At 36.4% G+C, this 26,374-nt stretch overlaps 1 protein-coding gene across 4 annotated transcripts in view; it reads right to left on the reverse strand.

Moving 5' to 3' along the window:
• Nucleotides 1-26,374, reverse strand: part of OPHN1 (oligophrenin 1) — a 599,884-nt gene that overhangs the window by 107,986 nt on the left and 465,524 nt on the right. For all 4 annotated transcript variants that reach the window (XM_059910821.1, XM_059910818.1, XM_059910820.1 and 1 more), the window contains 3 exons: nt 15,016-15,100; nt 10,125-10,183; nt 8,851-8,956 (listed from right to left, as the gene is read on the reverse strand). In XM_059910821.1, coding sequence (XP_059766804.1) covers nt 8,851-8,956; nt 10,125-10,183; nt 15,016-15,100 — 250 coding nt within the window. The remainder of the gene's footprint in view (nt 1-8,850; nt 8,957-10,124; nt 10,184-15,015; nt 15,101-26,374) is intronic.

Below are 26,374 nucleotides of genomic sequence, written 5' to 3' on the forward strand. Positions count from 1 at the left end.
ACCACCTAGAGGGGTGGGATAGGGAGGGTGGGAGGGAGGGAGACGCAAGAGGGAAGAGATATGGGAACATATGTATATGTATAACTGATTCACTTTGTTATAAAGCAGAAACTAACACACCATTGTAAAGCAATTATACTCCAATAAAGACGTTTAAAAAAAAAAGACTCTACAGAACAACTAATTTTGGGGTCAACTAAGGAAATGTTAATATGGTCTGGAGAGGTAGAACTTGTTGAACTGAAAAAAGGTGGAAACTGTTGAACTGAAAAAAGTTTGGTGTTACTGAACAGCATAACCTCAGTTTGGTAAAAAATGTAAATGTGTTTGTGTGGGGTGTGTGTGTATACATAAACACACACACACTCACAGAAAGATCCAGAAGAAAAAGCACAAATATATTAATAGTAGTGATTTTTAGATGCTGAGAATAGAAAGCTTTTATTTTTGTTTATTGACTTTTTTTGCTCTTCTATATTTTTCAATCTCTACAATGCAATGGTATTGCTTCAGAAATAACAGAAGTGCTATTATTACAAAAATAAGAAGATTCTAATAAGCCTAAGAGCTCACACCCTTTAGAATGGTAGCCCAAGCCTAGGATTGCAAAGGGGTCTCGCATTTGGGCATTAGATCATGGGATTTTATTGCCTGACTACAACTGCATTGCTGTAATATTATATCATCTGTTTCAATTTAAACTTTAATGCGTGATGCAGTCAGAGCAACTGAAAGGAAAGAGAGCTGAGACTTCACTGAGTTTACAGAACAGGTTGTACAACTGTTTTGAATCTGCTTCGAGATAAATACCTGCATGAGTGGCAGAATTAGGCCTGAGGCTTGCTTGCATTGTATATGCCACTGGTTGTGAGATTGTGGGGGAGGTAACCTGTACCATTCTCCTACTTCAGATTAATGGAAGCAATAGGTAAAAAGCAAAAAGAATGGAATAATTGGGAATCTCAAATTGGCTGATGTCAGTTTGTGTTTGCCTGTTATTAGCCTAGAAAATGGGCCAGCAGTGGGAACACACTATGAAGGCATAAGTTATAATTATCATATAGCTTATGAAAGCAGTGGTTGGCAGGCAGGAAAATTATGTGAATTTTGAGAGCACATAGATATTCTTCTCCTGTGTAAATTTCCCTGTTGGAACTAAGCCTATTTTTATTTGCATTTTCCCTATAACTCTTGGTTATAAAGATACAAAAAAATCGAAAGAATGGTACTATGAACATTAATACTGTCTATACCTAAATTCAGGAACTAACATTTTCCTACATTTGCTTTTTCTCTGTATATATTTTTTCTGAGCCCTTTAAAAGTAAATTGCTTCAACCCTAAATACTTTAGTATTCATCTCCAAATAATAAGCATGCTGTCCTACAAAACCACAATAATATTTTTATATCAAGGAAAATTTATAATAATTCCATATCACCCGATATCTGGTCCATATTCAAATTTTCTCAAATGTCATGAAAAAATTATTTTATAGATGGGTGTTTCAAATCTAGATCCAAAGTTCATACACTGCATTTGTTTATATTTCTTTAGCCTCTTAACACAAAACAGTACCACTACCTTTTATCCCCAGGACATTGACTTTTATAAAAATTCCAAGCCAGTTGTCTCAAAGAATGTCAAACATTCTGCATTTTTCTATACCCTGTATTTCCTGTAAACATAAAAGGCTAAATTTGATTGGGGTTAAACATTCTTGGCAAAAATATTTGTTTATGTTGTATACTTCTTACTGTATCCCATCAGGAGGTAGATACGGTCAGTTTGTATCATTATTAGTGATGCTAAATTTGATCAATTAATTAAGGTGGTATTTGCCAGATAACTTCATTGTAAAGATACAGTTTCCATTTGTAATTAGTAAGTAATCTGTGGGTAATACTTTGAAACTATATGAATATCTTGTTCCTGAAAAATCTTTTACTCAGTGGTTTTGATCCATGCCTGAAACAGGGCGCTGAGGTTGCAAACTCGTAGTTTTTCTTTTTGTTTTCTTTCTTAAGTGTAGTTGATTTACAATATTAGTTTTAGGTGTACAACATAGTGATTCAATATCTTTATAGATTATACTCCATTCAAATTTATAAAATATTGGCTATATTCCCTGTGTTGTACAATATATCCTTGTAGCTTATTTATTTTATACATAGTACTTTGTACCTTAGTCCCCTACCACTATCTTTCTTACCCCTCTCCACTTCCCTCTCCCCACTGGTAACCACTAGTTTGTTCTCTACATCTGTGAGTCTGTTTCTGTTTTGTTATGTACATTAGTTTGTTTTATTTTTTAGATTCCACATATAAGTGACAACATACAGTATTTGTCTTTCTCTGCCTGACTTATTTCCTTAGCATAATACCCTCCAAGTCTATCCATGTTGTTGCAAATGGCAAAATTTCATTCCTTTTATGGCTGAGTAATATTCCATTGTATGTATATATACCAGCTGCTTTATCAGTTCAGTTCATCTGTTGATGGACACTTAGGCTTCCACATCTTGGCTTTTGTAAATAATGCTGCTATGAACACTTGGGTGCATGTATATTTTTGAATTAGTGTTTTGTTTTCTTTGTATATATACCCAGGGGTGGAATTGCTGGATTATATGGTAATTCTAGTTTTAGTTTTTTGAGGAACCTCCAAATATTTTCCATAGTGGCTGCACCAATTTACATTCTCACAAGCAGCATACTAGGGTTCCTTTTTGATGACAGTCATTCTTTTGTTTGTTTGTTTGTTTAGAAAGAAGAAAAGAGTTTTATTTATCACTATGGATGATAAATGAAACAATGAGTAAATAAAATTATACTTTTAATATTGATTTACAGTATTTCAAATATCTCTGGGTGTTTATATTTAATCTACATATCCATTCAAACTTCTTAAAATTATTTTCATGAGCTAATGATCCACACAGAATTTAAAAATTCACAGTATCCTTCAATTTTGTTTATTTTATTAAAATCCAGTCCTCGATCTAATTGCATTTCTTTTCTTCTTTAAAATATAAATAGTGGCACTTAAAATAACACTAACAATTGCAACAGATCCAACCACTGACAATACCAAGGTAGAAATGTTAACTCTGGGATTTGGATGACTTTCACCAGGACTGTGATCTGCTTGAGAAATAAACAAAGCTACTTGTGTAATGTTGGATACTTCAACATTACAATTTGGATGTCAAATTGTGTAATGTTGGATACTTCAACATTACAATTTGGATGTCAAATTGCTTTTATCCACACTTTGAATGGCAATGAATGGCAATGAATATGTGGGTTGCATTTTCTTCTGAGATATTTCCTGGTTTGAATGCAAAGGTTTCCTTGGAGTTGGCCTCATTTGGTAGCAGATCAGTAGTGTTTACTTGCAGAGCATCGTCAAAATTATCCCTTAGCTCCAGGATGTTTCCACTTATTCTTATGATATACTGTTGAACTTAGGAAAAAAACTTACAAATGATGTAGGAACTGGAGCATCCATTTAAAATTCCTTTTTATTAATTTTTCTCAAAAACATTTAGTTATGTCAAGCTTATACTCATATCCAAAGTCTTATTTATTTTTCTATAAAAGCTGAATTCTGATTTTTAAACTCTGCCAAATGCTACCTTCTCTGTATGAAAAGTGGTAGCAGGTTATAATGTGTCACATTTGATTGATTCAAAACATGAGATTATAAAATTAATACTTTTCTGAGCTATCAATTAAACATTATTTTCCTCTTACTCACCCTTACACCCTTGCTTTTGCAATGAGTACCTTTCACTTAATCAACACTGCATGACACTTTGTCCTTACCATTTACAACATCAAAATAATCCGGTGCTGTCCATGTGTTTTTTATTAATTTTCATTGTAGTATAGTTGCTTTACAGTGTTGTGTTAGTTTCTGCTGTGCATCAAACTGAATCAGCTATACGTATACATAGATCCCCTCTTTTTTGGATTTCCTTCCCATTTGGTCACCACAGAGCAGTGAGTAGAGTTCCCTGTGCTATATAGTAGGTTCTCATTAGTTATCTATTTTATACATAGTAGTGTATATATGTCAATCCCAATCTCCCAATTCATCCCACCCCCCCCCCATGACAGTTATTCTGACAGGTGTGAGGTGATATCTCAATGCGGTTTTGTTTGCTTTCTCTGATTATTAGCAATGTTGAGCATCTTTTCATGTGTCTGGTGATCTGTATGCCTTTGTTGGAAAAATATCTATTCAAGTCTTCCCATTTTTTAATCGGGTTGTTTTTTCAATATTGAGTTGCATGAGCTGATCATATATTTTAGATATTAACCCCTTATTGGTCATATCTTCTACAAATATTTTCTCCAATTTGGTAGAATGTCTTTTTGTCAATGGTTTCCTTCGCTGTGTGAAAGGTTTTATGTTTAATCAGGTCCCAGTTTTTGTTGTTGTTGTTGTTCTTTTTTTTTTTTTGCTTTTGTTTACTTTGCCTTAGGAAACAGATCAAAAAAATATTGCTACAATTTATGTCAAAGAGTGTCTTGCCTATGTTTCACTCTAGGAATTTTACAGTATCTGCTCTTACATTTAGGTCTTTGATCCATTTTGAGTTTATTTTTGTGTATGGTGTTAGAGAATGTTCTAATTTCATTATTTTACATGTTGCTGTCCAGTTTTCCCAGCACCGTTTATTGAAGAGATTGTCTTTTCTCCATTGTATATTCTTGCCTCCTTTGTCATAGATTAACTGACCATAGGTGCGTGGGTTTATTTCTGGGCTCTCTATTCTGTTCCACTGATCCATGTGTCTGTTTTTGTGCCAATAACACACTGTTTTGATTACTGTAGCTTTTTGAAAACTAGTTTTTCTAATTATATCATTCCTCTCACATTTATTAGCTGGTATTCTTCAGTAATAAAGGGCTTTCCTTACTCTAACTACCTCCCATGGATTTTTATTTATTCAAAATGTTATTACCAAATACAGCACTCATTGTTTTTGATGTTTCGGTTGCTCCAGATGTAATCAGTGTCAGCCTTTTCAAGCAGATTCTGAATCTTTGTGACATGACCCTATTAGTGCATGAGCTCTTCTTTGCTTACAAAGGTATACTTGATCCAAGGCTCACCTTGTATTTTCCTTGCCCCAGACCTGGAATCAGCCAGTTCTCTAAGAAGACTTGGCACTTTTGAGAAGGGAATGTTATTTAGAGACAAAAGATCTGGGCATTACATGTGTTTATTGCTTTTTTGGGTAGAATCATTTCAAGACTGGTTAAGTGAACAGAAGATTTTGTTGTTTTGTTTTTATTTTTTATTTTTTTTATTTTTTGTTTTGTTTTTAAATCATGAGTTCATAGTGGCATTCTCAATTCAACTTTACCATTATAGAATTTTTTTTTCTTTACATCTTGAATTTTGTATCCATATCTCTTTTTCTTACACCATAAACCTTGGCTTCTGACAATATTAATATATTTACTATTTTTTACTTTATCCTTATGAGATACATATACATAAAATAATTTCAAGTTATAATTATAATATTACTAGTACTAATAAACCTACTGGGTGATGCTTACAACTTTTTTTTGCAGTTTTTCCTGTTTTTAGAATATATTTCATTAGCATGAATCAGAGACTGTGTTGACAAGTTAGATGAAATAACTGTTTTCTCTGTATGACTATGCTATGAATTTGATAAACATTTAGATTCATTTGCTTTTTTGCATTCCATTTTAGGGTTTGTAATGTTTTCCTTTTGATTTATTTTTACTTTTTGGATACCTAAAATATTAATATGGCTCAAAAGTCAAAACCATAGAATGAGGTGGACTCAGAGGAATCTAGCTCTCATCCTTGTCCCTTCCACCCTAGTCACCACCTATCCCCTGTAAAAAAGAAAACAAAAGAGAAGCCTCAATTAAATAAAGGTCAGGAGACCAGAAGGGGGAGCTCTCATACCCTGCCATGATAGCAGAGCCCAACAGGAAGAAAACAGATTTTTCTTTCCTGCCAAGGACTCAGGCCAATGAAAAGCCATGGACTCTTTGTTTACTATAGCCCTCCCAACTTCCTTTTCCCCTCTATAAAAGTGTTGTCCTTCCCTCATCATGTGGGGACTTGCCCATTGTTTGGCATGGTTGCAGATTCCAAATTACAAATCTCTGCTCATCCCAAATAAACCCATCTTTGCTGAAGAAATATCTGATAGTCTATTTCAGGTCAACACCCCCTTAGTAACCATTTTCATTAGTTTGTTTTTATAACAGCTTTATTGAGATATATTTCATATACCATAAAATTTACCCTTCTAAAAGGTACAATTCAATGGTTTTTAATATATTCACAGAGCTGTCCAACAATCATCACTATCTAATTCCAGAACACTTTCACCACTCCAGAAAGAAACCCTGTAACCATTAGCTGTTACTTCCCATGTCTCAGTCCTAGGCAACTATTAACCTACATTCTGCCTCTATAGATTTGTCTTTTCTGGACATTTCATAAAAATGGAGTAATGTAATATGTAGCCTTTTGTGTCTGGCTTCTTTCACTTAGCATAATGTTTTCAAGGTTCATCCATGTACTTGATTCCTTTTATGGCTGAATAATTTTCCATTGTATGTTTATACCACATTTTGTTTTTTCCATTCAGCATTTGGTGGTCATATGGGCTGTTTCCACCTTTGGACAATTATGAATAATGCTGCTATGAATATTTGTGTACAAGTTTTTGGTGGAAATTTGTAATGCATCTGGAAATCACTTCAAAAACAAAATTCATATTTTCCTCGTTCTTTTTAATGACCATATAATACCACATTGCTTGAATATACCATGATTTACATAACTTGTCACTTATTGTTGGACATTTATGTTGTTTCCAATATTTTGTTACTAAAAATTACACTGCACTGACACAAACTTGTGCATATGTTGTTCTGTATTTGTGGAGGTATGTCTTCAGAGTAGATGCCTAAAAGTGGAGTTGCTGGGTCAAAGGATAACTGAAGATGCAGATTTTTTTAGATATTGCCAAATTCCCCTCCTGTAGGTCTGTATTTGTATTGCATTAACACCAGCAATGTGTTGGACTCCCTGTGCCCCAAAGTCTCATAAACAGAATGTGGTCAAGCTTTAGGGTTTGCCAATAAATGGTATCTCAATGTAGGTTTAATTTTCATTTTTCTTATTACAAGTGAACTTGCACAGTTTTTCACATATTTAAGGTTATTTGTCTTTCTAGTTCTGTGTTTTGTGTGTTTGTGTCTATTGCTCCTTTTGTTCTAAGGATTTTGAGGAGCAAGATTCTTCAAGTAAGATAGATGGCCAGCCTTTGGGTGGAGGGAGGTAGGTGTCTCTCACTAACTGCTAGTAGGAGAATCTTCAACTGAATCCTTAGCTCATGTCACATATTAAGACTCTTAGAAAGTCAGAGCTGGAAGAACCCTTTGAGATTAGCTATTCCAGTCCCCTCATATTATAGATGACCAAACTGAGGCCCAGAGAGTAGGATGGACTTTCTTTAGGTTCATAGCAAATTAGCAATAAAGCTGAAATTTGAACCCAAAGTCCCTTTTCCCCGGGCAACTTCAAATTAACAACATGTGCTGATTTTTGTACTTTACGGAGATTATCATAAACAATTTTTTGGAAAGAAAATGCTTTTTAATGTTTGCTATTAGCCCAAATTACAAGCATTGGCAATAAGTATAAAAGCCATTGTCTTGCTAATTCTGCCTATTTGTCTGCAATATTGGCTATAGACGTATTAAAAAAACCCAAAAAACAAAAAACTTAGACTGTCAGAGTTGGTCAGATCTTGGAGAGATATTATCATATCACAGGGGAACCTGAGGTCCAGAGGTGCAGAGTGATCAGGATTTATTACAGCAGGAGGCAAAGAGGGCCATTTAACCTTCACTAAGGGCCTCAATTTTAGGTCTTTTGAGATATTCTCCAAATGAGGTTAAAATATCTCATCAATGCATTAATGAGTGTGCTGATAGCTTTATTTTGTTAAACACAAACACTTAAAATGCATCACAATTTTTCTAAGCTTGTTGTCTCACTTATTTACTTTTTAATACACCAGGAGTGGTCTTAAGAGTGACCTGCCCATGGTCCTCAAGAAAGCTAGTAGCAGAACTGACACTAGAACCCAGGTTTGCTGACTCCTGGACAGAGTATTTTCTGCTGCACCATACTGTTTCCTTAGAGCAGCTAGCCTTTTATGAGTCAAGTAAATTCATCTTTATTCACAACATTGAACCTTCATGCCAGGAAGCACTACAGTCGGGCACACATGCCCCTTACACCCACCCATCTTAGAGCCCATCACCAGACCTACTCTCTGAAATGCTGCTATCTGTTCCTACATGCCACACCCAGGCAAAGAAGGTGACCATAATCATAGTTCACATGTCTTGAGAACTTCCTATGTGCCACGTACTTCACCTGTGTTCATTCAAATCCACACAACAGTCTTATGTGGTAGGGAATACTACTCTCATTTTATAGATGACCAAACAGGTTAAGAGAGGTTTTCCTAATATTACACAGCTGGGATTTGAACCCACGTTTATCTGACAGCAAAGCCTGTATTCAGCCACCATTCTACCTGGTGTTACCATTCAACTGAGACAACCCCTCAACTAAGATGCATGATGACCCTGAGAGGATATATATAAGGGTAAAGGGAAAACTGCCTTTCTCACAGAGCACTCAGACTGCCCAGGATGAAGCAGCTGGGGGCTGGGACTTAATGAGCTGACAGACAGTTTATCTGCAGTGCTACCATGTGGGCCAGCCCTCTAATAGGAACTCTTCCTGAAAACCTAGAAGTTACTTACTTGACCAAGTGTTTTATAAGAAGTTCCAGCATCTCTCGGTTCTTTTCTGGTAGCTTATATACCAAGGAATGAATAGCTCCCAGCCGATAATCCAGGTTGTCAGACTCTGAGAGAGAACAGAGAGATAGTTTTGCCTTCTGGGCAATTGGATCAAGCAAACTCTCATACATATACACACAGGCACACACACACAGGCGCACATGTGCACACACAGACATAGACAATCAGAGACACATAGAGTCAAAGAGATGAAAAGAGAGAGATATATATAGACACAGGGACACAATGACAAAGAGAGACCAAGAAACAAAGACACTGAAAGAAAGAGAGGGAGGGAGAGAGACTGACTAAAAGATAAAAACATAGATTGAAAACAAAGAAATAGGCCTAGAAAGATGAAGAAATAGAAGAGAGAAGAGAAAAGAAATATGAGTAGAGAAGACGAGACTGTCTCAGAGCAAGTCAGAATTCTGGATACAGCAGGTTGCTCCTAAAGTTCCACATGCAAACTTCCAGCTGGAATCCCTTGCCCACCCACTTTCCTTGTGGAACTAGGAGGTATGCTTCTGCCTCTAGGTTCCTATGAAAATCACTGAGAGACCTCAGAGTAAAGATCAAAGCTCTCTTGCCTCAACAAAGATTCATTATGAAGACAAATCCCCTGAATCTTTTTCCTAAATACCATACAAGGCATAATGCAGAAGAGTCACATCAAGGTAGGGAGGGATACTCATACAGTGGCCTCAGCCAAAACTTTTAATGCTTCTTCAGCTGCCAACTTTTTGAGTGATTCTATATGCCTTATTTCCTATGTACCCCTCCACCCTCACCATCGGTCTTATCATCTAAAAAAATATGATGCTAGCACTAAAAGATTAGGAGTAATAATTCACAACACAATTGAAAAGCATTTGAAAAGGCAAAGTGCTGAAAAAATGCTGAAATAGTAACTGTAATGGAAACATTTTGCTGTCCCCTGGCAATGTGAGCCATCTTGTTCTGATGTAAGAGGCAAATCAATCAATAAAGTCCTCAGACCTGTCATATCCCTCGTTAGCCAGTTTTCTCCAATTCACTCAACTAACATTGATTTATGAAAAATAATACAACACTTGAGTTAGCAAGTAAGAATACTCTCATTTGACAGTGGACAAAATCTGTGTATATGTTTGTTTTTTCCCTCACTTTCCCTCAAGCAGTCTTCTAGGCTTGTTGCTGTAAACATTACTTAGAAGCGAGGACAACACAATTAACTAAGTAACATAAATACTTACTGGCAGCAGAGACCAGCTCTTTGTGAAGTCTATAGGTCATGACAGGTTCAGAAAGATTCCTGAAATTAATGAAGACTGTAAGTTCCTTTGGGGAGGGAGTAGCAAGGCCTTAGATGCGCAGTTCTGTGAGCAGCAAGCCTGAAGTTTCTGAGCTCCACAGATTAACGACTACATACATTTCTCTCTTCATCTGAAACTTTGTCAGAGGAATCCTAGTTGCTAGTAATTCGACAGAAGACCTATAAAAGTATGAGCTGAGACCTTGTGCAGGGTCTCCAATTAGTTCCCCAAAGTGAAAAGAGGCACAAATCAGTCCTGCAAAATTCCAAAGTGGACCCACTATGAATGCTACTATGAAGTCCTTACAGTTGGATACTTCCTCAGTTTCCAAAGTGCTTTTATATCTGTCCTCCCATTTGATCCTTCCAAAGATCCTGTGAGGTGAAGCAGTAATTCAAATCCCCATTTAATGGAGAAGGAAATTGAGCCTCAAATAGGTTTCTTTATTTAGTCAAAAAATATTGGCTGAGGGACTTCCCTGGTGGTCCAGTGGTTAACACTCCGTACTTCCACTGCAAGGGGAACGGGTTCGACCCCTGGTTGGGGAACTAAGATCCCGCTTTCTGTGTGCTGCAGCCAAAAAAAAAAAAATGTTGGCTGAGCCCCTACTTGTGACTGGCATTGTGCCAGGTATTGGGGATCCAGATGAGTTAGACAAAGTCTAAACCTCCAAGGAGCTAATAGTCTAGTTGAGGAGAGTTCCATATACAAAATGTAGGTGATGCATGGCTCAGAGGAAGGAAGTAATACACTAATAATAATAATAATAACAAACTATCCACTAAGTGGTTTATATATATTTACTCACTTAATTCTCATGACAACCCTGTAAGGTAGATATTGTTATTATCTACATTTTATAGATAAGGAAACTGAGCTTCAGAAAAGTTAAATAATTCATCCTAGACCACACAATTAGTAAGTGGCAGAATTTAGCAGTCTGTCTCAAGTCCATGTTCTTAATCACTACGTTATACTGCTTGCCACTGCTATTATTGTAGTAATCTAGGTGAGAAATAATAAAGGCCTAAACGAAAATAGTGCCATTAGGGATAGAAAGAAAATGTGAGGAGAGTCATTTGAAAGACATTAAAGACAGAGCTCCATCAACAATTGCATATGTTGGTGACGGAGAGAGTAATCTGGTTTGGGTGACTGAATAGATTAGAAATTGATTGAGAGGGAAGTGGAGATGCTATGTCAGAAGGGTTTCTGGGATAGCCAAAGGCAGATGTTTATTAGGAAGATGGATGGAGTGCCTTTCTAAATCTGAGAAGTAGATGTGGAAATCGTGAACCTAGGAGGGTGATTAGAACCATGAGAACAGATACCACTGCTCAAGGAAAGATGACAAACTGGCAGCCAACAGCTACATGAGACCTTTCAACATTTCTTCCCTGTCCAGAGTAGTGTGTAAAAAAGAAATGGAATTGAATGAGTCATCAGAATATGAAAAAATTGTGTATTTCACATAAAAATCAATATTGTCTGCCTCTATTGAAAAACTGAAAGATCTGTCTATATTGGGTCCATATGGTTATTTGTGGAAGTAAAGAATATTGCTGTTTATATATAAACAAAGGGATTGCTATGCAAGTAAAGGTTTTATATGCAACAAGTTTCACATGAAAGCAGTCTACTTCAGTCATTTTCATGTCCTGGCTTTTGTGGATATTTGAATTTTCCATCCCCTCAGTGTAGTAAAAAGAGAGGAAAGCCTTAGGAAATACCAGGTAGAAAGTCCATAAAAGGGACTTCTAAAAATGGTCAAAGAGGTGAGAGAAAATCCAAAAGCAATGGATTAGCAGAATCCAAAAGAAGAAAAAGTTTCAAGGAGGGCTTGTTAACAGCTTCAAATGCTACAAAGAGGTCAAATAAGGTAAAGGCTGACAATTGTCCATTGTGTTTAGAATTGAGGGAATCACTGGTGACCTTGGCAAGAGCAGCTTCAGTAGAGCAGAGGGGGCGGGAGTCAGACTGCAGTGGGTTAAGGAGTAAACTGGGACATTAAGAAGCAGAGACAGGGAGTGTATATTACTTCATACACTGAAGCTAGATTGGGAAGGGGTGAAATATCTCACTAGGCAATCTCATCTAAGCTCCTGCCTCCAATTATCATCTACACTGTTGATGATTCTCAATTTTTTAGCTCAAGCCCAGAATTCTTGAGTTTCATTCCTATATATTTCCTATATATCAAATTGCCTACTTAAAATTCTTGTCCTGATTTCTTCAAAGACACCCAAATTTGACATATCCAAACCTAACTTGTCATATCCCTCAAATTTAGTCATTTTCTTATGTTTCCCAAATCAGTAAATGTATGACCATCATTTGGTTGTATGGGCCGGAAATGTGGAAGCCATTCTTTTATCTCCCTCTCCTCCATCTTCATATCCAAGTTTACTCGCTAAATCTCTAGAATATGCTTATTTCTATCGATCCTCACCGCTACTCCCTAGTCCACACAGAAGCATCATCTCTTTCCGGGACCACAGCAATAGCTTGCTAATTGGTTTCCACCTCTACTTATTTTGCCTCTCTCTAATCTCATCTCTCTATGTTTTTCTCAAAATGCAAATCTCGTCATATAACCTCCTGCTTAAAAATCTTTCAATATATTCTCATTCCTTTTAATATAAATTCATACCCCGATTCTTAAAATGTCCTAAAAGGCCTTGCATGATCTGGCCCCTACATATCTCTCCCTCCCTGTCTACACTCAATACTCCACATAAACTGGTACATGTAGTTTCTTAAAAGGGTCTTCCTCTTGCTTCAAGGTCTTTGCATATGAAGTTATTTCTGTCTGGAACTGCCTCCCCCCACCCCCAGTTGACTCCAAGTTATAATTCAAACCTCATTCCAAACTAAAAACCAGAATAAGTTAGGCCTTCCTATTATATGACTGCATAGCACCTTGCACTTTTCCTTCAGAGCACTTATCATAGCACATTATATTTGTATAATTATTTGTCTTTTGTCTATCCACTTCACTGGACTATAACCTTTTTAAGGTCATATCTACTCACAGCTATATGCCTACTGCCAGACACCATGCTAGGCATAGAGTAGGTCAGGAAATGTTTACTGAATGGTTTAGTGAATGGTAGAATAAATGAATGCAAAGAGATGTGTAATGTTGGAGCATATTTACATGCTGAGAGGAAAGAGCCTGTTGAATGAGAGAGGGTAAAGATACAGAAGAGAGAAGGGATGGTTTTTGGAGTAATTTTCTAGAAATGCTGGAGACAAGGGGTGAGTTAGGTGCCTAGAACACAGATGGAGGAAGTCCACTATGAAAATACTGACACATTTAAGAAATCTAAAGGGTGCTGACTGGCTAGTACATATTAAATGTTCATGGATATGACACTTAAGAACAAATATCTCTTATTGGGGTTACAGGCCACTCAAACTTTCAGGCTCGATCTTCTCATCTTTCAAAAAAGCTACACTGCTTGTTATGGGATAAGCTGGGAAAGATGTAATGTGGGAGGGACTTACTCTATATAAATCTCTGAAAAAAAATAACTCCTTTTAAGTAGGCTAGAGACACAGTTATTTACTTGCACTATTCTCATCATCACGAGTCTCCTGAAAGTATGCATAGCAGATTACTCTGTCTTTCTTAAATTACCCAAGCAACTCCAAGAAGGTCACAGCCCCTGGGCAGTGGGGAATAGGGGAATAAGGTGCTCCAATACCAGTGGCCTTATAAGTCAGAGATACTTAGGTTCAAATAATATGAGCCATGATCATGAATATTACTTAATGGGGGAGGGGTATGATTTAATTTCTTCATCTGTAAGATGAGTATGGTAACACCTATCTTATAAGATTATTGTGAGAAAAAAACAATGATATTGTCAACGTAAGCAACTAGAACACACCCTAGCACAGAATAAACCCTCCAACGCCAGTGCTTTTCTTCTTTGGCATATGCAGGAGAAATACTCCTGGAAAGAGCATTCATGTTTACTTAAAGTTCTAAGATGATGCTACAGCAGAAGGTCATTTAATAGCAATATCTGGGACCCAATCTATTTTGGATTAATGATATTTCCCATACCTAAAGTGCCTATCTTAACGTCTAAAGAGTACAGTAATTGAAAAGAAGACATTCTACCACATAAAGTATGGTGCATACATGGGACACAGAAAATGGTAAGAAATGAATGACTTTAAAAAGTGTATATGTCACAAATATTTTTACGCAATATAAATCTATGCCAGTAAACTGAATGATATATTCATCATCATTGTGCATCCCCAAATTTTGCTTGTAAGTTAATTTTTTTCCCGACTGCCACCACTTCATTCAGTTCTAACATTTTTATGGTTGTAGTTTTTTGGTTTTTATTTCCATTATAACAAAAGACATACAAATACACAAATTATGTTTGTGTAAATGCAATTTAATGTTTCAAAATGGTTATTATCCACTAAAACATGTTAACAACCTTGAAATGTCACAACTCCTGATTTTACTAGTGAGCCCATTTGTGACATCACCCTATCTGTGCACAATGGCAAAACTTCAGTTATTTTAAGGGCATGATTTTTAAATAATCTTTTTTAAAGCCAATTTTCTTCAAAAAAGCCATATTTCAATAACTATTCTATTATTTTGATGCTTCCCTTGCTTAAATTCCCAAATTTTAAAAAGTCTCCTAATGCACATTCTTCTTTGACAGAAATTTTTTTCACTATTATTTTCTTTAGCAATCCTACCCAACCTCCCAAAATTGGGACCACATTAACTCCAATCTCCATCCAGAAATATTTCATCAACTCTGAAAAGGAATGTTCCAAATCATATCAGATATACCTGAGGTAGAATTTCAAGGAGCTGGTGATTGTCTTAATGTCCCAGTCACTATTATGAAAATCAACATCTCCTGGACATTTAGGATCTATTTGAGAAGAAAAAAATGAGAAAAAAGTTAACATTCCACAAGATCTTATATTTTATCCCTTTAAAAGAAAAATAAAGTGCATTAATTAAAAGATGGTTACTCTGACCAGTTTTCAAAAGATGAAAACTTTACAACAAACATGTCTTTGAGGTCTCAAAAATTCCCTTATATTGAACTAGGGATGTAAGGAGCTTGGAAGCCACCTCTTTCATTCACACAATAAGAAAAAAAAAAGGAACAAACTGAAAGTCAACTCCTCTTAGTTCCATCAGAGAACTGAGGTCATAAGGCAAACTGAAGAAACAGACAGGCAGATACAGAGAATCAAAACTTATAGAGCAGAAGCCCAAGGGTAGAAAACTCCTTAGGAAACAGTACAGGGCTAGGAAAACCCAATCTGTAATTGGCAAATTGCTAGCGGCTCAGTGTGGACAAGATTGAGAGTTAAAAATTTTAAGAAGGCCCAGTCCTAGGGGACTCCCAAGCTTTTGTGAGTTTTACCTCCAGGAGCCCTATCAGGTCCTCACAGTGAAGATCTGAGAAAAATTCCCTCATGTTACTGTAATTCTGAGAAGGAGATAAGAAAATTAGCCATTTAAAAATATGCACAGAGCATTTCATTCTTCTTAATAAGGCCTACCCTTAAGAGAAACTACTTTACCAGAGCTTAACTGACCTGGGAAGGGGGAAATTCCCAATTCCAGAAATGAAATCCCTTCCTGTCTCTTCTAAGGGGGAAAACTGAAACAAAACTGAGAAATACTTGTGAAAGTCACAGGCCAGAAGCACAGGTTCACTAAAATACTGAGACATATTGTAGAATTGTAGAACACTACCCCTGCCCTCACACCTTACCACCATATCAACAGGCTTCCTGGATAATAACAAGGGAATATGACTAAAAGAATTATTCTTCTCAGACAATATTTAAGAAGTCTCTAGGGAAAACAAAAGACAGTAGAGGAAATAAAAACAAGGACACCAGAGGTAAGTTTAGCCCCTGAGACCTACAGATACAGCAACCAAAAAACACAGGCTAAACTCTAGCCAGATAAATAAAACCTCACACTAAAGACCCATTTACCTCAGTTCCTTTTACCCATAATGTCTGACTTGCAACAAAAATTACAAGAAAACACTAAAAGACAAAAAAAGTTTCAAGAAACACAGAAAGCATCAGAATAAGACTCAGATATGGCAGATACTTTATAATTATCAAACTAGGAATTTAAAACAACTACGATTAATATACCAAGGACTGTAATGGGTAAAGTGGACAACATTAAAAAAAGGAGTTGGATTAATGTAAGCAGAGAGATAGAAGCTTTAAGAAAGAATCAAAAGGAAATTTTAGAAATCAGAAACACCATAACAGAAATGAAGAAATCCTTTGATGGACACAGGTGAGAAAATAAGCAGTGAACTTAAAGAAATGTCAGTATAAACTTCCAAAAATAAAATGCAAAGAGAAAAAAAAAAAGAAAGGAAAAGACAGAAGAGGATATCCAAAAACTGTGGGACAATAACAAAAGGTGTAACATACATGCAATGGGAATACTAGAAGGGGAAGAAAGAGAAAAAGGAACAGCGGAAATATCTTAAGCAATGATGACTGAGAATTTCTGAAAACTAATAATAAACACAAAACCACAAATCCAGGAATCTTGGAAAACACCAATCAGGATACATATCAAAAGAATCTACACCTAAGCATACCACAGTCAAACTGAATAAAACCAAAGACAAAGAAAAAATCTTGATAGAAGCCAGAAGAAAAAAACACCTTACTGAAGGAAGAGCACAATAAGAATTATTCCACCTTTTCTCAAGGAACCATGTAAACAAGAAGAGAGTGGAATGAAATATTTAAAGTGTTAAAAGAAAAAAAAGACCAGCCTGAAAGAAAGAAATTACCTTTCAAAGGTGAATGAGAAATAAATACTTTCTCAAATAAACAAACATTGAGAAAATCTGTCACCAGTAGATCTCCCTTGCAAGAGACGTTAGAAGAAGTTCTTCACAGAGAAACCTATAGGTCAATAATTCATATTTACATAAAGAAATGAAGAGTATTAGAGGAGGAATAAATGATGGTAAACAAAACACTATTACTCTTATTCTTAACTGCTCTAAGAGGTAAAAGTTTAAAATAATAGCAACAATGTATTCAGTGATTATAGCTTATGGATAGTGAAATGAATGACAAAAATGTTATAAGGGATTAAAGAGAGGAATTAGAAACATTCTGTTATAAAGTACTGGCACTTACAGCACAGTGGTATGGTATTATTTGAAAGAGGACTTGGATAAATTGTAAATGTATGTTGCAAATGCAAGGGCAACCACTAAAAAAGAGTTTTAAAAAAGTATAATTTATATGTTAACAAAGAGAAAAAATAGAATCATAAAAAATACTCAGTTAAACCCAGAGAAGGCAGAAAAAGAGTGGAAAATGAAAAAAGAAACGAAGAACAAGGACCATGACCAGAAAAATGTAGCAAGTATGGTAGGTATTAATCCAACTATATCAATAATCACTTTAAATGTCAATGGTATAAATACACCAATGAAAATACATAGACTGTCAGAGTGTATTATAAAACAAGACTTAATTATATATTATCTACAAGAAACCAACTTCAAATATAAAGAGACATATAGATTAAAAAAGGGATGGAGAATGATATACCACTCTAACATTAATCAAAAACAAAGCTGAGGTAGCTCTATTCATTTCAAACAAAGCAGACTTCAGATCAAGGAAATTATCAGGGATAAAGAGGGTCATTAAATAGAAGGATTAATTCTCCAAGAATACATACCTATCCTTAAAAGATATGCATCCAACAAAAAAGCACTGAAACATGTGCTTTTCAACACTCCTTTATGGTAATTGACAGATACAACGGGTAAAAAATCAGTAAGTAATTGAACTGAACAGCATCATCAATCAGCTGGATTTAATTGACATTTATAGACTACTTCATCCAACAAAAGCGAATACACATTCTTCTAAAGTTCATCCAGAACATTCACTAAGATAGACCCCATTCTGGGCCATAAAACAGACCTTAATAAATTCAAAAGAATAAAACCTTACACCAATATGAAATTGAACTAGAAAGAAATAACAGTAATATAAGTAATATTCAATGAAATCCCTATCAAAATACAAATGGCATTTTCCACAAAAGTAGAACAAAAAATTCTAAAATTTGTATGGAAACACAAGACCCCAAATAGCCAAAACAATCTTGAGAAAGAAGTACAGAAGTAGACATATCACATGTCCTGATTTCAAACTATACTACAAAGCTACAGTAATAAAAATAGTATGGTAATGGCACAAAAACAGTCCCCTAGATCAATGGAACAGCATAGAGAGTCCAGAAATAAACCCATGTTTATATAGTCAATTAACCTACGACAAAGGAGGCAAGAATATACCATGGGGAAAAGACCCTCTTTCCAATAAATGGTTTGGGAAAACTGGACAGCTAGCTACATGCAAAAGAATCAAACTGGACTACTTTCTCATGCCATATACAAAAATAAACTCAAAATGAATTAAAGGCTTAAATACAAGACCTGAAACCATAAAACATCTAGAAGAAAACATAAGCGGTAGGCTCTTTGATATCAGTCTTAGTAATATTTTTTGGAATATGTCTCCTCAGGCAAGGAAAATAAAAGCAAAAAAAAAAGTGAGACTACATCAACTTACAAAGCTTTTGCACAGCAAAGGAAACTATCAACAAAATGAAAAGCCACCTTACTGAATGCGAGAAGATATTTGCAAATGATATATCCAACAAGAATATATATATATATATACACACACACACACACACACACACACACACATATATACAACACACACACACACACACACACAACAAGGATATATCCAACAAGGATAATATATATATTATTTTTATATTCAAAATATAAAAAAGAAATCATACAATTCCACTTCAAAGAAACCAACAACCCAATTTAAAAAATGACAGAGGACATGAATAGAGATTTTTCCAAAGAAGATATACAGATAGCCACAGGCTCATGAAAAGATGTTCAAAATCATTAGGGAAATGCAAATCAAAACTACAATGAGCTAACACCTCACATCTGTCAGAGTGGCTATTATCAAAAAGACAAGAAATAATAAGTGTTGGTGAAGATGTAGAGAAAAGAACCCTCATTCACTGTTGGTAGGAATGTACACTGGTGCAGCCCCTATGGAAAACAATATGAAGATTCCTTTAAAAATTGAAAATAAAACTACCATAAAGTCCAGAAACTCCACTCTGGGTATTTATGCGAAGAAAATGAAAACACTAATTTGAAAAGATATATGCACCCATATGTTCATTGCAGCATTGTTTACAATAGCCAAGGTAAGGAGGTTCAAGCTAAGTGTCCATTGACAAATGAATGGATAAGAAATATATGGTATATATATACAGTGGAATATTACTCAGCCATAAAAAAGAATGAAATCTTGCTATTTGTCACAGCATGGGTGGACCTAGAGGGTATTATGCTAAGTGAAATAAGTCAGACAGAGAAAGACAAATACTGTATGATTTCACTTACATGTGGAATCTAAAAAAACCAAAACAAACCTGAAAACATAACCAAACAGGGTCATAGATAAAGAGAATAAACAGGTGCTTGTCAGTGGAGTAGTGGTTGAGGGGAGGAGAGAAATAGGTTAGGGAGATTAAACTTCTAGTTACATTATGAAATGTACAGTGTGGGGAATATAGTCAATAATTATGTAATATCTTTGTAAGGTGACAGATGACAACTATACTTATCATGGTGATCATTTTCAAATGTACAGAAATATTGAATCACTATCTTGTGTACCAAGAACTAATACAGTGTTGTAGGTCAATTATACTTCAAAAACAAACAAACAAGTTCAGAGAAAAAGAGATCAGCTTTGTGGTTATCAGAGACAGGGCATGAGGGAAGGGGGAATTAGATGAAGGCAGTCAAAAGGTACAAGCTTCTAGTTATAAAATCAGTAAGTACTAGATATGTAATTTATAACATGACAAAGATAATTAACACTGCTCTATGTTATATATGAAAGTTGTTAAGAGAGTAAATCTTATTTTCTATTTCTTTTATGCTATATTTATATGAGACTATGGATTTTTACTAAGCTTATTGTGGTAATCATTTCATGATGTATGTAAGTCAAATCATTATTTCGTACACCTTAAACATATATATGTCAATTATATCTCAATAAAAATGGAAAGAAAAATAGTGGTTAGTTGGAGTTGAGATATTCTGTAAGTATAAAATAGACACCACATTTTGAAGAATTAGTACAAAAAGGAATGTAAAATATCTCATTAATAATTTGTTATATTACATATTAAATTGGTAATATTCTTAATATACAGGGTTAAATAAAGTTTATGATTTAAAAAAAATGTCTAAGTTCAATGTCTTATCTAAATATCAACTAAATCAGATACTGGTGAGATAATTCATCCTGAAGCAAACTGCTCTCCAGCTGGCAACCTGCGAAATCAAGCATGTTAGGTGCTTCCAAAATACAAATATGGGACAGGTATAGAACAAACACTCCCATTCCAAAAGGAAGATATAGGAAAATAGAAAGGGGTACTGGTACTGAACAAGTCCCAAATCTTAAGGCCAGTTTGGTTGGGGATCCTGCCTTCTAGACACACTGGGGTAGTGGTCCTGTCCCCAAGGCTTTGGGTGGCCCTGCTCCCATGGCTTGGTCGGCACAGCACATTCTGCAGCTCTCCTGGGTCAGAGTTCAGTGCGGGTGACTCTCCCAGGCTGGAACTGCGTACATGTGGTTCTACTAGTCTGGGGTAATGGAGGCAGCCCCATTCCCACAGCTCCACTGGGCACTGCACCAGTGGGGACTCTCTGTGGTGGCCATGGCTTACAACAGCCCTTTGCCTCCACCCATCAAAATACATGTGGAAGTAGTCACACCTCCATAGCTCTTGCACTCTGCATGCTGGCAGCGAAGGTGCTGTAGTGATGCCCACAAGGTTTAGTGCCTATGCCCTCCAGAGGGGCAACCACTTTAAGCCTGTGCCTGTGCTTCCCCTTATATAATCCTTTTCTCTCAGAAGAGTGTCTGGCATAAAGTAGGTAAGCTTCATCCTTTTGCACTAAGTAAAGGCAAAAGATTCCCAGCTATAGAACCAACATTTCAATTGCTTGACTGAGAATAATATCCTCCTATATAAATTGGTAATTGGTATATTCTGAAGCTTACTGCAGCCTTATTTGTGTAAAATCTTGGCCCTGCCCAAGGCCTGTCCATTCTCAGTGAAAGTAAAGTGGCCATCAATTTAGCCATGTGTTGCATTTAGGCTTTTTAATCTTCAAAAGAATCTATCTACCCAAATTTCAGCTCATTTGATTGTAAAACATATGGGTCTGCATGTAACTGACATGACTATGGTCTCTGAATTCCAATTACTTCTCAGAGAATGCCAATTTCAGCTTTATATTGCCTAATTCTTATGCACATCTTTGTGACAAGATAGTATTTATAGAGAATTACTGGAGAAACATGCAGTCAAGATATTCCTCTAAGTTAGTGACTGAGATTTTCTTTTCCACCCAAACGAACTACCCTCTGAATCTGAGGTTTACCACAGCAGTGATTGTTGGAATAATGTTTCTCTTTTCTAATCATTTGGACCTGAAACTTTTGAGCAAGAACTCAAACCAATATCTTACAAACCCAAATTTGACTCCTCCTTGTCTATAATGTAATAGAAACAACAAACTGAAAAGTTATTAGGGCCAGGAAAAGTCCATGTAGCTCAAAAGAAGGGAAACACTCTGAAGAATCAGAATACAGGCATCCCTCTAAAAAAAATTACTGCAAGAAATAGAAAGTTTTAAAACTTTGGTGATAACTTGTCAATATGATGAAAGGTGGCTTCAATAAAACTCAAATAGTAATGAAAATAAAAATTATCCTTAGACTAGGAATAGAAGGAAATATTTGCAATGGTATGCTGGGAGAGGAGGGGAGCCTTGATTTGCAGCATTTGTCAAATTCTGTGGAGTGGGGCCAATTCCAAGCTACCACATGATGTCAATAAACTTGAAGTTGGGAAAAGATGTGCAAAGTCAGGTCTCATGAGCCAGTATGAGCGCATCCAGTACACCATTGAATCTGTCTCAAATGATCAGTTGATATCATAGTTAAAGCTTAAGATCAGAAGCCAGAAAGGAATCCTTCTTTCACCACTACTACTTATCATTGGATCAGAGTGTTTTGAACAATGATTCTCAAACCTAACTTCTAGAAATCTCTGAGAAGCTTTGAAAATAACAATGCCCAGGCTCCTCTCTATGTAAAGTAAATCAGAACCTCTGGAGGTGAGTCTTGGTTGTTTTTTAAATTCTCCAGGTGATTTTAATGAATGGCAAAGGCAGTGAACAGCTAGGACATTTAATGTAATTAAACAAGGAACAGGAAACTTAAAGCTGTTGGAAAGGAGATAGAGTAAGAATTATTTATCAATGACATAACTGTCCACCCAAAAAACCCAAGATAAACAATTAAAAAATTGTTAAAACTCACAGGAAAGCTTGTTAAAATCCTTGGTCAGAAAATAAAGACACAAAAATCATAAGCATCTTATACACTAGCAATAATCAGTTCAAAAATTTATTGATAATAGGAAAAACTGGCACTCTGTGCATGTGTGTGTGTATATGTTATTTTTATAATCAAACCTAGGAATAAATATGTGTAAACATTTAGGACTTATCTAGAAAAAAGTACAAAATATAAAAAGAAAACTGCATAAATGAAAACATATACTGTGATTCTGTACAGAAAGACTAAATATTGAAAAGTTATCAACTTGACTTCAATTAAGTTTTAGATTTAATAGGATTCAAATAAAAATGTCAAAAAGCTTATGTTTTCTGGAACATGATAAAAAGTTTACATGGGACAATGAGTTGGCAAAAATGGCTTAAACATTTTTTTAAAGAAGAATAATTGGGGAGAATTTGTGCTACTTGATAGGAAAATGATTAAAGATGCTACAACAGTAACAAGGTCATACTAGTACAAGAATAACAGGTGGAAAAAGTGAAGAGCTCATAAAAAGATCATCATGTAAATATAAGAACTTAATATACAATAAAAGCAGCATTATAAATTAGTGAAAAAAGAAGACATTCAATAAATGGAGCATAGAAAATTAACAATTTGGAAAAAATTCAGTTAGATCCCTATTTCACACCAAACATATTCAATTTCAAATTAACAGAAGAATTAAAATGTAAAAAAATAACCATTCAATTCACAGAAAACCAAATGAATTTTTATAGGCTCTTGGTTTGGGAATGACATTCTGAGCATATTAGAAAATGAAGTTTTGTATGCACCCTAGAGCACGTCATGAATATATAGCAAGGTTAACAAGTTCTAGAAACTGGAACAGAGATGACCATTTGAGAGCTATATTGGGGTCATCGTTTGATGTAGAATATGCACTGAAACTATGCATCCCCAAAATGAGCCTATAGTCAGTTGACAAACTGCATCAGAGACATTAGGGAAGTTTTGTGAAATACAGATTCCTAGATCCCAAGACAAGAGACTGTTTCATTGGGTCCAGGATTAGGCCTGGGAAGTTTTGTTTTGTTTTGTTTTGTTTTGTTTTTGAATAACAACTTCTCAAATGTGATTCTAGGGTGAGGCTGTTTTCCTGTCATGTTTTGTTATGTGATAGATAATAAGACTGGGAGTAAAAATAATCATAGGAATATCTTGGTCAAAGTTCTAACCACCACTCCAAATGAGGGCACAATGTTTTTTCCCCTCACATTTAGAGGCAGAAAAACAAAAACAAAAACACAACAACAAAAATACCCCCACAATAGCAAGAAGGTCATAGTGGCTCCTCTAAAACACACGAGTCATGTCAGAGTGTACGAACTAATGAAGAAAACATTAGTAATATGATATTACTGTGAAAATTCTGGTTGCATTAACAGTAAGATAAGCTTTGATTACTTGCAGTTGATAAAACTGATCGAGTGAGAGGAAGAAAGAGAAGTCACTAACAGAAAGTGGAGGAAAAATGAGACTATCAGTCTCTGACACAAGTCGTGAAGGCAGTAATGATTAATGTGAGGATTGATCAGTTTCACCAAGTTACAGCCTTGCCAGCTCAGTCTCTTGCTTATCTCCCTTCTTCACTTATAAAACCCAGGGATGGCAGACAAAAGGAGAGCTGAAATAAAGGTCACTTGTCCTTTTGTTGTTGCTGTATATGTATGTGTCCCAAGTAGAGTGATAAAAAACAATACACTCATAGGAAAACAAATATTATAAACTACAGCTGCAGGAGATCTTCAAATATTTCATAACCAATAATGGCACATGGTTCCATCAATAGGCAGAGATACTGGTTGTAAACACCAGAAATAGCCACACTGATGCCTCCCAGCTATTTCAGACCTGGTTCCTGCTATATATGTAGAAGACAGGGGTGCTACCTGAAAAAAAGGTGGAAGCAACCTTAGTTAGGTGATTAAAATAAATCCATACATGATCTACTGGTTCTCCCTGGATTCAAATTATATCAAGATTATTAATAATATTTATAATCTTGAGACAATAATTCTACTTCGGCAAATCTATGCAAAGTAAACATTAGAACGAATTCATCCACAAATTATGTAATCACAAAAAAGGAGACAAATGAAATGCTCAGTAAGAAGGAAATGATCTGATAAATTTTGGTTCTTTTGTCTATCATAATATTATGCAGCCATTAAAATATCTGCAAAGCATTTTTAATCGTATGGGAAACGCTTACGTTGAGGTAATTGTGGCCATGTAAAATCTAAATCTCCCTACACATCCTCCATAAAACAACACAGAACCATTAGAAACACAAAAGTACACAAAGCCATGCCCTCCACATGAAAACACAGAGAACACCCAAATTCCAAATTAATTGTAAGTAGGAAAATAAACACCAAATCCCAGTGAGGTATCACTCATAGTCCCCCTCCACAAACCTTCTCAGGAAGCAAGGGCAATGCTGGGAAAAGTTCATTCATGAGAAACAAAGAGGACTAGAGGTCTAAGATTAATCTAAAGCTAGCACCAGAAAGACAAAGTCTACGCAAAGTGTAAAAATACTGAAAAACAGTCAGGGTAGACCAGAGCACTTAGCGAAAGGTGTTCTAGGCAGTCTTCAAAAGGCAGTCTTGAGACAGACCTTCAAGATGGATGGAGGAGTGAGACGTAGAGATCACCTTCCTCCCCACAAATACACCAGAAATACATCTACATGTGGAACAACTCCTACGGAACACTTGCTGAACGCTGGCAGAAGACCTCAGACTTCCCAAAAGGCAAGAAACTCCCCACGTACCTGGGTAGGGCAAAAAGAAAAAAGAAAAAACAGAGACAAAAGAATACGGACAGGACCTGCACCTTTTGGAGGGAGCTGTGAAGGAGGAAAAGTTTCCACACACTAGGAAGCCCCTTCACTGGCGGTGACAGAGGGGTGTGGGGGGGAAGCTTTGGAGCCATGGAGGAGAGCGCAAAAAGGCGTGCAGAGGGCAAAGCAGACAGATTCCTGCACAGAGGATCAGTGCCGACCAGCATTCACCAGCTTGAGAGGCTTGTCTGCTCACCCGACAGGGCGGGTGGAGGCTGGGAGCTGAGGCTTGGGCTTCGGAGGTCAGATCCCAGGGAGAGGACTGGGGTTGGTTGTGTGAACACAGCCTGAAGGGGGCTAGTGTGCCACAGCTAGTCGGGAGGGAGTCTGGGAAAGTGTCTGGAACTGCCTAAGAGGCAAGAGACCATTGTTTTAGGGTGCGTGAGGAGAGGGGATTCAGAGCACCAACTAAATGAGCATCCAGAGGCAGGCGCGAGCCGCAGCTATCAGCGCGGACACCAGAGATGGGCATGACATGCTAAGGCTGCTGCTGCAGCCACCAAGAAGCCTGTGTGCAAGCACAGGTCACTATCCACACCTCCCCTCCCGTGAGCCTGTGCAGCCCGCCACTGCCAGGGTTCTGTGATCCAGGGACAACTTCCCTGGGAGAAAAAACAGCGCGCCTCAGGCTGTTGCAACGTCACACCAGCCTCTGCCACTGCAGGCTCACCTCGTATTCTGTACCCCTCCCTTCCGCTGGTCTGAGTGAGCCAGAGCCCCCTAATCAGCTGCTACTTTAACCCTGTCCTGTGTGGGCGGAGAACAGATGCCCTCAGGC

The sequence above is a fragment of the Balaenoptera ricei genome, chromosome X (assembly GCF_028023285.1).
Source record: "Balaenoptera ricei isolate mBalRic1 chromosome X, mBalRic1.hap2, whole genome shotgun sequence".
Lineage (NCBI taxonomy): Eukaryota > Metazoa > Chordata > Mammalia > Artiodactyla > Balaenopteridae > Balaenoptera > Balaenoptera ricei.